We start from the raw sequence: 13,313 nt of genomic DNA on the forward strand, positions 1-13,313 counted from the left end.
CCCAACTTCTTACAAGTGTTCAGAACAAAATGGAGTATTGTTGTAGCTTTCCAGTTCTTCACTGTACAACTTTACTCGGACTCCAATAAGAAAACTATGTATGCAAAAAACATTGTTGAAGAAATGTGCTGCTTAATTTTGAATTGCTATCGTGGCAATGTGAAAAAATAACTGTCCAATCAGAGCCGAGAAAATTACTTGCTTGAAGTTTCCCTGAATCTTATCGTAACAACCTTTAGGAAGTCATACCAAACACGTGGTGCTTCCAAACAACTTCTCACGTAAACCATGAACTTTCGAAAATGCCTTAGCATTTATCCAACCGCTTTGAAAAATGTAAAGAAACCACTGAGCAAGAATTAGCTACTGAAATAAGAATAAAATAAGCTAGTCAGTTCTGCATAGTCTGCATGTATGCAACAGTGCACCCTTGTTGACAGAGCAAGTAAAAGGGCGATAAAAGTCATTAATTTCTAGTAGTATGTACACTACAAGTGTCATGATAGCTGTAAAGAGGCAGCAGAATATTTGTGAGGTTATTCAAGTAGAGTCATATTGCACTGTTGCTGATGAAGACAAATTTTTGTGCATCCTGAGTGTAGCAACACAATATCCTGTTTTGGGGCAGAGGCATTCAGATGTTGAGGTTTGTTCTCCAGCTCTGCATTGACATCTATCATAGCATTTTGTATTTTCACTTCCCCTTTTGTTATTCTCCTTTTCGGGGCAGAGGGCTGTGCTGAAATATGAACCTGTGTGACTGAACTGATGGATTTTTTTAAAGCCTGTAAGTAGGACTTGTACAGTGGAGTAGTTTCTAAGTTTCTGGTTCATGATTTGAGAAAAAAGGCAAACAGGAGTTACCTTCAAAAAGTCACAGCTAATAGCACTACCCACTTTCACTGCCACTTTTCTGCAGACTCCCTCTTTCATTCTTTAAGCAACCTTCTAGAAAGTCTTTTCTTAATGTTTAAAACTATGTGTGTTTATTCTTCCAACAAGAAATGTGAATTTCTCTTGTGGACATGCATCTCTCTGTATAAAAACTCCAAAAATTTGCCTAAAACCCAAATATATATCAGGGACTGCCAATTATTCAGCCCGAATTTACAAAGCCCCAGTAGTATGACAAATGGAACAGCCCATTATTTCAAAAACGAAGCCATTGCTGGGATGTCCCATTTCACTGAAATACACACTGCAGTCAGACAACCCGAATTGATTAGGTGTAGGCACAAAAACTCTTTGTGGTTTGGAAAATATACAACTTTGGCCTAAAACACTTGTGATTGGTGACACAAAGTCAAAAAAAAAAAAAGCATGGAAGGATTGGTCAAAAGCAGCCGGGATCATGAGCCAAAAGCTGCTGGTAAACTGGAACTAACTGCAGGGAAATAGGACTTCAGAGAGATGGGTGTTTGTTTCTTTTTTTGGATAACGGGCTGTCGGAGAAATTCGCTTTCGTCCCAATGGGCAATTTTTGCGACTTATGGGCTGTCTGAACAACAGCATGGCACCATTATACAGGCATATCCACCTTGTCTTTATCCAAAAGTGTTTAATTTGAAAAAGGCGTAATTCAAAATATCCAAGCAGAATACGCTGTTTACATAGCCGGTATTAAATTCAGAATATATAGTGATATGTGGAATAATAGTGAAATATTATTATATAATAAACATGACTGTCAGTTCTGCTTCCCCCTGATTCACAAACCTTTGCACGCTGTTTGTGAGATGATGTCACCGTTTTATTGACCAGATGCCTGCAGGCCTAACAGGTGTGAGACGTCCGTTTACTGCCCCTGTAAAGGAACCAGTTTTTTTGGTTTGTTACAGGCTGGACAGGAAAGTAGCAAGCTTTGTTGTTGTGTGTTGATAGAGTGCATCTAACCAATTATTTTAAAGATTATACTATTTCCAGACTCTTAAACTGAACTGTTAAGTTGCATTCATACTGGTTAGTGTTTTGCTTTTTAGGCTACTCTTTGAGGTTTGAACCCATTTTACTGTAGACCTCTTCTCAGAGCTGTTTAACGGTTGATTAATGAGGTTAAAAATGAACAGCTCTTTCCCTCACCGTTATGCAGAGCACACATTGACCTCAAACGCTGAAACTAGAACAGAGTATCTAGTTTGCCTGGTGTTTTTATCTCCCAGTTGGAAAGTCAGATAAGATCCAGTATAGCTTAGCATTATCTCATACTACAGAAGTGTAACAGAGAAAGGAGAGTTTATCCTTTAATGTTAATATAAATACTTGTCCTAAATTCATAAAATACATTTGGTTTGTGATGTGTTTTTGACTTTACATAAAAATGTCTTTTTGAAATCCAAACTATGCTATTCCAGATAAAATTCTAACTTTCCATGTGCCTTTAAAAATCAGTTAACTTCATCATGACGAAAAGGCTTTTTGACTGAAGGTCAAAGAAAACACAAATCTGGATCTGCACTGTCATCTGGAACATCTACAGTGTATAACATTAGGTAGTAAATCTCTCATTGAGGCTCATAAAGACAAGCAACGGAAATATAATGCAGTTCACTGAGAACACCCTGGACTTCAAACTTTAAGGGTTTAATGATAAGAACTCGCTGCCTGAGCTCCGTTGTTGTAATAAAAGTTGCATTTCAGTAACACAGACACAAACTTAATGAGTGGGGTGATCATCATACTTTAAGGATTTTCTTTTTCTTTGGATTTTCTCACCATGTGTCATGTTTCTCCAGACGTGAAGCGGATATTGGTTCTGCTCTCAGGTAAGGGTCTTCATAGCTAAATATTATCTTCAAGGTAGTGACCATCAGGGGCGTCTTTGTAGGTGTGTAGGTCGGACCTCAGTTTGGGAGGTCCAAGTAGATCCTTTGGTGGGAAGTTTATTTTATTTTATTTTATTTTTGGATGAACATGCTCTATTTTGATGCATGTTTGTGCTCTTATTTAACCCTCCACAAACCTGTTCTTTTCACTTTCTAGATAAGTTATGAATTGTGATGGGAAAGATATCAGTAATTGTTAGTGAAAAGTATTGAGTACATAATAATTTACAAATGCTATCATTAAAAATGTTGCCTAGAGCTGGTAAAATGGTAAAAGTAGTATTTATTGATGTTAGCAGTGGTGGAATGTAACTATATAGTCAAGTACAAGTATGAATGTAATGACTGTTTTTTTTTTAATAATTAAGCATATACTTATTTCTGAAAAATATAACCTAAATATTTATATCTGAGGCTATTTATAAACATTGAAGCTCAAGGCTTAAGCCATAGATACCCAGGCCTGTTGACACCACTTACATTATCTTGTATGGTGGTGGTTAAAAAGGGGTTAAAAGATGATGGAGAAGTCACCGGAGGTGTCACTCATGCAAACTACAGAGTGCTAAGTTTACGCATCAGTTGTGATAGAAAAAAATGCATGTGATTGTGAAATATACACACTGTTATTTGATAGCTTTGCGATGCTGATCAAAAAAGACATAGATGGAATTAAAAATCATTCATAAATCAGATTCTTTTCTCATGATCTCTCTTCACAGTGTTGTTGGTCATCGTGTCCTCTTGTCCCGACGGGGGGTTCAACTGTACATCTGGGGAATGTCTTCCTGCTGAACTCGTTTGTGATTTCAAGAGGGACTGTGAGGACGGCTCAGATGAGGAGTTTTGTGGTGTGCTGACACTTTGACTAAACTTTTTCTTACTGAATGTCACCAAAACAATAAAAATCAATCAGACTGTAAAACGTTTGTATTGAGGATGCTATTTGTGAAGGTATTTGATCAGAGAATGTTGTCTTCTTTGCAGATAGACTGATGACCATCAACAAGGCGAATATCTACTGATACCGATGTTACACCAGTACATTTAAACTTTCTGACCTCATTTTCACTCTGTTCTACTCTTCTTTGTTAAGGGTCATGTAACTTTGACAATCACTTGTGTGGTTGGCACGACGTCAGTCAGCCCTCATACCGCTGGAGGTGGCAGATGGCAAACATCACCTCAGTACCCGGTGTGGACCATACCACAGGAAGTCCCTATGGTAAATATTAACCTTCGACCATGTTTCATTTGTGTCATTACTTTGTCATACGTTTTGAATCTGTGACAAAAGTATTTAATCAGATTACAAGACTGGTGCTCATCTGTTAATCGATATTTATGTGCTGCATACAGGATATGTCATGCATATAGATGGAAAACAACAAAGTGGTTTCTCTGCATTGGCTATTTTGGAGTATTCGGTTAAAAACCTGGCAGCTCTGGGATGCCAGATCAGGTACTAAAAACAACACTTTTTTAAAATGATATGTATTTTACAGTTACACCTAACAAAAGTTTAAACAAAACACTTTTTCAAAACTCTTTTTTTACTCCAGAGGTTTTTACAGGTTTAAGAAATCAGTCATATTTTATGCCTACAAAAGACTTATTCCTCTGAAATTTTGATTGCAAATTTCTTAAAATTTGTGCAAGTGAGCAGCACCATTCATGTTAAATCCTAAAAAATGTACTTTTTTGATGATAAAACTGCATGATTATTGCACCCAAGGCACACCTGTGTAGTAAACATGCTGTTTAGTAACATAACAAAAATATGTTTATGTTTTTGTGTGCCAAGAAATAAATAAAAAAGTATAGCTATATCTTTGGCTGATTATGCATATCAATCATTTCACTTGAATTTGTCTTGAGTTTATATATATACCCTGCTGCTGTGCCTGCTTTGATGCATTGACCGTCATTGTGTTTCAGTTTCTGGTACCATATTTACGATGAGAATACATTTACACCAACATCACACCTTCAAGTAAAAATGATCAGGGGCACTGATGAGGAAGGTTTGCTTGATATTTCTAAAAGTAAGACCGACGGTTGGGAGAATGCCACAGCTTTCATCGGTAATCAGCCGGGAGGATACAAGGTCAGTGAAATATCCTGCATGCTTTTAGGCTGTACACAAACACAGTCATCTAAAACCATCATACAGAAGTCCGCTCAGAGATTGTAGGAAAAAATACATGTTTTTACGTTTTCTTCAGAGTAATCCAAAAAAGCTTTCTTGACAAAAATTACAACCCATAAATAGTTTATCCTGCAAACAATTAATGCTCCTAATTTGACCAAATGTTAAAAAAGTATTGGCTGAAAAACAAACAAAACGGCGCACGGGTTTTAGCCTACAGCATACCTCATTGTATCCATGGCAACAAAAAATCCTCAGAGTTCCAAAACTTAGAGCATGATAATTTGCCAAATAATAATATGCCAAAGAAAAACAATAGGAGAAACAAAGGGGGAGCCAACAGTGTCAGATTTTGAAACTCCTTAACTTAAAAGAAGAAATTAGGTTTAATTTATTTTTACTACGGTATTTATTTTGCACCTGAGTCACAGGGTACCCTTAACTTTTTAATCTTTATTGTACATCTAAATTTTATAGTATCTTTATCTGCAGTGCTTCCCGTTTTTATATAACAACTCATTTCCCCCTGGGAGATCAATAAATCAATAAATATTTTGCTTATTGTTTTTTTATTTGGCACTATGTTTACCAGGTACATAAAAATCAAAGCAGTCGCGTCAGTGAAGTCTGTTTTGTGCCTTTAGTGTGGTCAAAGTGACAGTTCACACTAGGCTGATTTTAACTACTTGGGACAGAGCCAGGTTAATTGTTTGTTAAGTTTTTAAAAAATTTTGGCTGTGTTCATACTGTTAAATGCAAAAAATGTGCCAACATGAAGCTCATTCAAACCGCTGTCTGTGAATCATCTCGAGTAACCAGGTCATGATTTCTGGAAAGAGATATTGCTGTTGAGTTTTTCAAATGTATTTTTTGACACTTTTAGCACCGTAAGCCGAGTGCGGTCTAGATCCAGTATATTAGAGTGAAGATGCACAGCTGATATCTTCAACACTCTGCAACTCACACCAGAACCATCTAGATTGATAAATCTTTTCTTTTATTATTTTGGGGTGAACTTTCCCTTTAAAGGCATCAAAGTACGTACAGAGAACACAGAGAGTGGAAGGAGCAACTCGTTTTTTCTCCTGGGACCAGAAATCTAGGAAATGCAGCCTTAAGAGGTTAAAAAGTAATCATTATTAATATTGTGTTTCAGAATAAATGTAGAGTAAAACATTTCTCTCTCTGCAGCTGCTGTTTTCATTCAACCCTCCATATGGGGCAAACAAGGACGTCATGTTGGACGATATCAAATTCGAGAACTGTGGAGAGGGCGACATCCCCGCAGGATCAGACCAACTCTCATGTGATTTTGAAGAGGACACATGTTCATGGTACCACGACCTCACTGCCAGCCTTCTATGGAAAAGAAGTGATGGAGGATTTATGGAGGGCCCAGACGGGAAGGGTGAGTGTCTGACAGTAAACTAGAATTTTGTTTTAGCTCTTGCCTTGTGTTTGAAAAATGCACCATGAAAGCTCAATATGTGATTGCAATGTAAAACAGTGGTACTTGCACTATGAAATTAAGACAGCACATTGTTCCAGTTCAAGATGCTGATGATAGAAAAAAAGGGTTTTGTCAGCTCTTAGAAGCTGAAATAGGAGAAAAACTTAACTTGGAAACAGTAATGCCTTAACTTGAAGAATACCGATGCATAGCTACACAGGACTTCTTCTCTGATGCTGTTTGTTTCATATTTTGACGTAATTTGTTTCTTAGGTTTGTGATGTTATTAACTCTGGAAGCCTGAATCTGTGGTGACAGTCGGAAATGCTCATCCACGGCACTGACTGTGCATTTAGCTCATAATGTGTATAATACGTTCATGATGTCAAAAAGAAAAAAATTAAAGCACTTTCAAATAGCAACCCCTCCATCAATACAGCTTACATGAAAGTTAATAAGCATCCGTAAAATAAATACATCTCAGCGTACTTTAAAGTGTAAGCACCTTGTGATTTTCTAAAACCAAACACTGTTGACCAAATATTTTTGATTTCCTATATATGATTGATATTGCAAGCATGCAGAGTACTTAATGATTTAAAAAGGCGTGATTTTTTTAACCCTTTTTTTCATCCTCTACAGGCTACTACATGCTTGTAACGACCTCATACAACTTGAATATCTCATCAGCAGCTCGACTCATCAGCTACCCGCAACCTAAAGATCAAATCATATGTGTGAGCTTCATGTATCACATATTTGGGAACAGCATCGGTATGTGCCTCACTTCTCATTATATAGGCATTTAAATAGATATTACATTGAATTATATATAATTAGGAGGTATAGAAAACAAACTACTTTCCAGTACGTTTTATAATCCATACAATTCTGATTCATTTTGACCTTCTTTGGCTTTTTTGCTATTGGACTGAAAGACTTCTCTACATGTGCCTCAAATGTTGAGTTGATATTTTATTATCAGGCTCATTGAAGTTTATCGCAAAGCGTTCGGGTGAAGCGGAGACAGTTGTATGGATGAGAAGTGGCACCCAGGGAAACAAATGGAGATTTGCAGATCTTACCTTCAAAAGTGACAAACCAATACAGGTATTATTGTTGTTCTTTTTTGTGGGTTTATTTCTTTGCTAGTCTTAATAAAAAAGGTTGATTTAGAGCGGTAGGACATTGTTACTGTCATTATCCGTTGAAGGTGCTGTATGCTACATTAGAAGTTTACATTATTAGGAGATGTTAACATTTTTAATGCCTACTGAATTATTATAGGCCCCATGGAGTCATGATGGACACTTATAATCTGCTCTTGTGGAGTATGAATGCGCACAGGTGCAAGTCATCCTGTGTACAGATTAAAGTCAACCGTTGTTTTTTTCTGTCATATTGTTTGTGCTTTATATGGTTTTATTATGTTTTTGCACTTGCTGCAACACAAATTTCCCTCTAACAAATGATGAATTGAATTAAATTAAATTGATTTATTTTTTTATTGTGCATAGAGCCAAATAATTGTAATACTTGCAAATTAATGTTCCCATTATAAAACATAAGCCTTTTCTTTCTTTGTCTTAGAACTAATATTTCCATTTTCTTTCTGTTCTTATTGAAACTTAATTATGGAATAATTTCAGTGCCTTTTGAATAAATTTGGTTTTGTTTCTCATTGATTTTTGTCACTACTTTAAAAGCATAAACAACTGCTTGTTATCTTGAAACCCACACTTTGATTATTTTATGTTGCTCTCTAGTTTATCATAGAAGCTGTCGTCGGTGGGACACAAGGCACCATAGCCATCGATGACGTCAAGGTATTCAGCAGTGAAACCGACTCTTGTCCAGCTGAGAGAGAGTGCACCTTCCAGGGCTCCCTCTGTGGTCTTCTGCCCAAACCGTCCACAGATTTCAGCTGGAGCCGAATCACGGGGACATCGCAACCAGCCAACTCGTCAGGTCCCGCCACAGATCACACTCTGGGGACACAGCAAGGTTAGAAACTCTTTGAAATAAAAAAATAGGGAGCTGATCTCCTGTGAATTTGTCAAATCATGTCCAAACTAAAAACCAGAGTTTGTTTTTATTTTTTAGCCTGTATATCTTTCTCATTTCGGCACATCTGCTCAGAGTTTGAGTTCCTCCAATCAAAGACACTGGGAAAGCTGTTGTGTTAGAACTGAGTTGACTATACTGTACTCTGTTATCATTGAATTTAAGGATGAACTATGCAGGATTTTTATGCCTCTGTGCCGGTGATAGCTCATGTTTTTTCTTGTTCCCTCAGTCCCGATCTTGTCAACATGATATCTCAAGCATGCCTTGAGGTCATTTCTTCAAATTTGGCACAAATGTCTACTTAGACTCAAAAATGAACTGATTACATTTTAGTGGCCAAAGGTCAAAATTCAAGGTTACAGTGAACTCATCTGTCTCATTCATGTAAACGTGATTTCTTAAGAACAACTTGAAGGAATCACTTCAAAATTGATCTAAACATCCACATAACCTCAGTGATGAACTGATTAGATTTTGGTGCTCATCAGTCAAAGTTTAAGGTTATTGTTACCTTGTCTTTCTCAATCTTGAGGATTCAAAATCTCAAGAACACCTTGAGGGAAGTTTTTCAAATTTGGCACGAATATATATCCACTTGGACTGAAGAATTCAGAGGTCACTGTAACCTCACACAACATGTTTTGAGCCATAACTCAAGAATTCATACATTAATTATGACAAAATGTCATACAAATTACATACAAATCATACTAGGATATAATGATGATAGTGATGACATCTTTCCTCTTTGTAACTGCAATATCTTTGAGGATGATGTTTTACAATAAATTGTACATTTATTCCAGCTTTATGTAAAACAGCTCACACACAAACTGACATACAAACACACACTCTCAAGTCAAATTCAGCATGTGTGCAACTCTGTGTTATTGCATAGGTTATTACCTGAGTGCCCAGTTGTGGAGTCACCCTGTGGGATCCAGAGGCGCAGTGATGACCGCACTGATGGAGCCCACCCCTCCTGAGGGCGAGTGCCTAATGTTCTGGTACTATATGGAGGGAAGTGGAGTCGGAGATCTCAGTGTTTACCTTCAAACTGCCGACAACAACAGCAACCATCTCTGGACCAGAAGTGGAGATCAGGGGAAGCACTGGAGACACGGAAGAGTGACACTCTCCAGTCCCCACACCCAGTATCAGGTACCTAGTAGTTGGCTATCACTTAATGATTGGTAAATAAATGATTTCCGAGTTAGTGCATCTTAAAACTCACTTGTTCTTAGCTTTTTTTAAATGATTTTCTAACTTTAGTAGGCTTGTACGATCTATGCACATGTTTTATACATTTTGTTTGTCATTTTACGGTGTTCTCTCCGTAACTGCTGCTTTAAAATATGTAATGTGAAAAAAGTTTAATTATCTAAAGGTTTATTGTGCAGTACTGTTTGTAAACAGTAAAGGCAAAACTGAAAACAAATACCAGATTCACATGGCTTGGCGTTTCACTAGCTGTATCAGTTTTTTGGGGGGGGGAGGGTTGGTGCAGTGCTCATGATTTGCTACAGTTTCTCTTGATACTCACATGGCCATACCATTGAAAGAACTGTTGGTCACTTTAATTCTTTCTCCTGCCCATACTGGCTGCAAAGACTTCCCCTCTTAAAGTAATTTGCCTGCAACAGATGGGAGACAAAATCCACAGTCCTCATTCTGATAAAAAGTGTGTTTGGATGTTTTCCTCTTGCACATCAGCAAGAAAAGATTTGATACTGAAAAGACAATAACACTGGAAAATGACAATACTGAAATCAATTCAGAAAGAAATCTTTTTGCTGCTAGCATGGATGGGATGACTGACACTTAATAGCTCTTTAAACATGTATAATGGCATGTTAGTATAGTTTTAAGATTGACCTGAAAAAATTAGGTATATACTCTTAGATAAATATGTGTTCATTCAATTTTATTAACGTATAAACTGTTATTAGAAATGACACAGGTAGTCATATAAGTTCAAATCTGTTCATAATTTCAAATGACAGGTGATTTTTGAGGCGGTTGTTGGGGATGGACTGAGAAAAGATATCGCCATTGATGACCTCACTGTCCTGAATGGTGCCTGTCCTCCGCCAGGTTAGTAACCAATGTCAACTCCAAAACTATTAAGTTAAAAAAGAAAATGAATGATAAATGAAAATTAGTGTACATGTTTGGAGGAGGTTGCTCTACTTTGTGCATCATGTGTGGTCGCGTACTTTCTATGGATCTATGTTTTTTCTTTGTAGGATTTTGTGACTTTGAAATGGACTTCTGTGGTTGGGTGAATGACCCTCCGCTGGAGTCTGGAGTGGACTGGGACTGGCTCTCAGGTGAAAGCAAGGGTGATCTTATTCCAGCAAGAGACCACTCCACAAATTCTGCATTGGGTAAGTCACCACACACACAAACACACACTCTTTCTAACTACCTGCTTCATAATGTATTTTGGATTTTGCAGTCCACAAAACTGTGAGAACAACAGCTTGGATTATTTTAATTTTAAGCGATAATTTTGATTTAAGGGATGGGTTCCCAATGTTTCAAGTATGTCTCAACAGTAGCTCAGAACAAACAAATCCAACACTGGCTCTAGATTGGGCCTTTCCATCATGCTGACCATTTATGCGTGCAGGACACCGTTGGAAAACAATTATTTTGGATATTTTATGTTGTTTCTTTAACTCTACAGGGCACTTTGCATTCTTCAAGCGCTCAAATTCTCCTGGGGAAGAAATTGCCCGACTGGAGAGTGAGACGATGGAGGCAGTAGACCAAGCATGCCTGGAGATCTGGCACCAGGCCAGTGGGTGGTTGGTGGATTGTGAGTACAGTGGCATGGGACGCAATTTCTCACCTCTTATCACTGAGAGGGCTTCTGGTTATACAGTGTTGCTCTAATGTCCATGCCTCATTACAGATCAAATTTTCCAACGCAAATGATTACTCCTCATGTTTGTATTAACTTTAATCATCAAGAGGAGGAAACACTCTTTTTATGCTGACTTGTGGTGTTTTCAGCGCCCTCCGACATTACACTGACAGTGTTTGTGAATGAGACTGCTGGGCTGCGTCCTGTGTGGCAAAAAAATGGATATATGAATAACTCTTGGATCCAGGAAAGGGTGGATTATAGTGCCACAGGGCTTCACCAGGTAGGGTGATATGTATAATGTCTTAACCTTTTAAATCCTCACAAGGATTTGCATTTTTTAAACATTTCTCTAAGGGATATACTAAGAAAAATCAATGTTTGTTTGGGGTTTTTTTTGTTTTTTTTACAGACCCCATATTTTTTTTTAAAATTGGCCTTCACCAAATGGTTGAGATGGTTGTTCATGGTCATAGTAAAAAAGAAAGGGAAACAAAAAAAATTACATATCATGTATTGTTACAATGCTGTTATATGTTTCTATACCAACATATATCAATTTGTGACTATGGAATTAGTAGTTTGACCAGTACTAGTATTATTTCCATATATGTATTCTTAATATTTACCATTATGCAACTTTGGCAACATCTCAGAAATGGTGAAAAAATCTTACTGAGATTATTTCTTTTATTACATATATAATGGCCTAACATTAAATTTATGGTATTAACAACAGTGAATATTTTTCCCTGTTTATTTCATGAAAAATGCAAATGCTTTATCTTAGTATCACTACTTTTTCCATAATAGCAAAGTTCAACCGTTTGATGTTTTACTCTCTAAAGCCAAGTTTTACCAAAGTTACAACAGTGTTTCAGCCTGGACTGTATGAAAACAATGAATGATCAGAAGATTTTTTTTTCTAAAAAAATAGTCAATTTTAGTTACATTAACTTAGCTTCACTACCTTTACCAAAAAGGCAAAATGAACAAAGCATGATTTTAAAATTTGATTTTACCCATAATTAGACTTTTATTTTTTCTATAAAGTAACATAAATCTGGTCCCACCACACTGAGCCTTTATGTTTGGAGTGATTTTTCCTGTTATTAACTTCCTGTTGGAGGTGAACTGAAAAGGCAGTCTGTTTTAAGACACAGCGACATCTAGTGGATTTATTCAGCATAGCGAACTTAAACTGAATGGTTGAGATTGATCAGTCAGGTTGAGTTGAATTCAACACATTTTTTGAGGGTTTTTTTTTTTGAGCTATAGTGATTCAAAATGTGCTCTACCACCAGTTGAGCAGATCATTATTAATACATTTTGATGAAGAAATTAAACAATGAGCATTTTTCAATGAAATATTCTCTTTCATCACAGATTATTTTACAAGCCACTTGTCTGGACTCAAAGGACGGATCCTACGCCCTGGATGACATCCACGTCATCAGGGGCAGGTTGTGTGACGACATGATCCCGACCACCACTCCAGACCCTGCCACCACCACCACCACCGCTGCTCCTGCCTCCGCCATGGACTGCACTTTTGAACAAGGTGATCGAGCTGGAAAACAGGGCAGACTGTGAACTGTCTCATAACCAGGGCTGAGGAGTAACAGAATACCAGTCATTAGATTATAACAAAATACAGAATCTGAGTAACTGTTTCCATTACAGTTTAAATTGATGGTATCCTGAATACAGTTACTGTCTTTTAAAACAGATTATTTGACGGGATAACTATGTTCTGTTTAATTGTGCTCTAAGATTGTGTCTTAACTGAGTTCTGGTAAATGACCAGTGCTAATAACAACCTTTTGTTGGCTATGTTGAATGTCATTTCCAGTCAGTATTTTAATATAAAACAGGTATCTTCTGTTGAAAAAGTACAAACGCAGAAAGACTGCAAGTACTTGCTTAACTTAACAAGTGGTTACATCTCAAGCTAAT

General features: G+C 37.1%; 1 protein-coding gene across 1 annotated transcript in view; it reads left to right on the forward strand.

Annotated features, from left to right (window-relative positions):
- Positions 1–4,793: 4,793 nt before the first annotated feature.
- The window catches only part of LOC121951945 (MAM and LDL-receptor class A domain-containing protein 1), a 34,996-nt gene continuing 26,476 nt past the window's right edge, over positions 4,794–13,313 (forward strand). Inside the window, exons 1-11 of the mRNA XM_042498445.2 lie at positions 4,794–4,929; positions 6,163–6,379; positions 7,064–7,195; positions 7,407–7,531; positions 8,188–8,425; positions 9,387–9,649; positions 10,492–10,582; positions 10,735–10,875; positions 11,178–11,309; positions 11,507–11,640; positions 12,744–12,918. Of these exons, the coding sequence (XP_042354379.2) occupies positions 4,822–4,929; positions 6,163–6,379; positions 7,064–7,195; positions 7,407–7,531; positions 8,188–8,425; positions 9,387–9,649; positions 10,492–10,582; positions 10,735–10,875; positions 11,178–11,309; positions 11,507–11,640; positions 12,744–12,918 (1,756 nt within the window). The 5' untranslated portion in view covers positions 4,794–4,821. The remainder of the gene's footprint in view (positions 4,930–6,162; positions 6,380–7,063; positions 7,196–7,406; positions 7,532–8,187; positions 8,426–9,386; positions 9,650–10,491; positions 10,583–10,734; positions 10,876–11,177; positions 11,310–11,506; positions 11,641–12,743; positions 12,919–13,313) is intronic.

The sequence above is a fragment of the Plectropomus leopardus genome, chromosome 12 (genome assembly GCF_026936395.1).
Source record: "Plectropomus leopardus strain MGB_pleo_1.0 chromosome 12, ASM2693639v1, whole genome shotgun sequence".
Taxonomy (NCBI): domain Eukaryota; kingdom Metazoa; phylum Chordata; class Actinopteri; order Perciformes; family Serranidae; genus Plectropomus; species Plectropomus leopardus.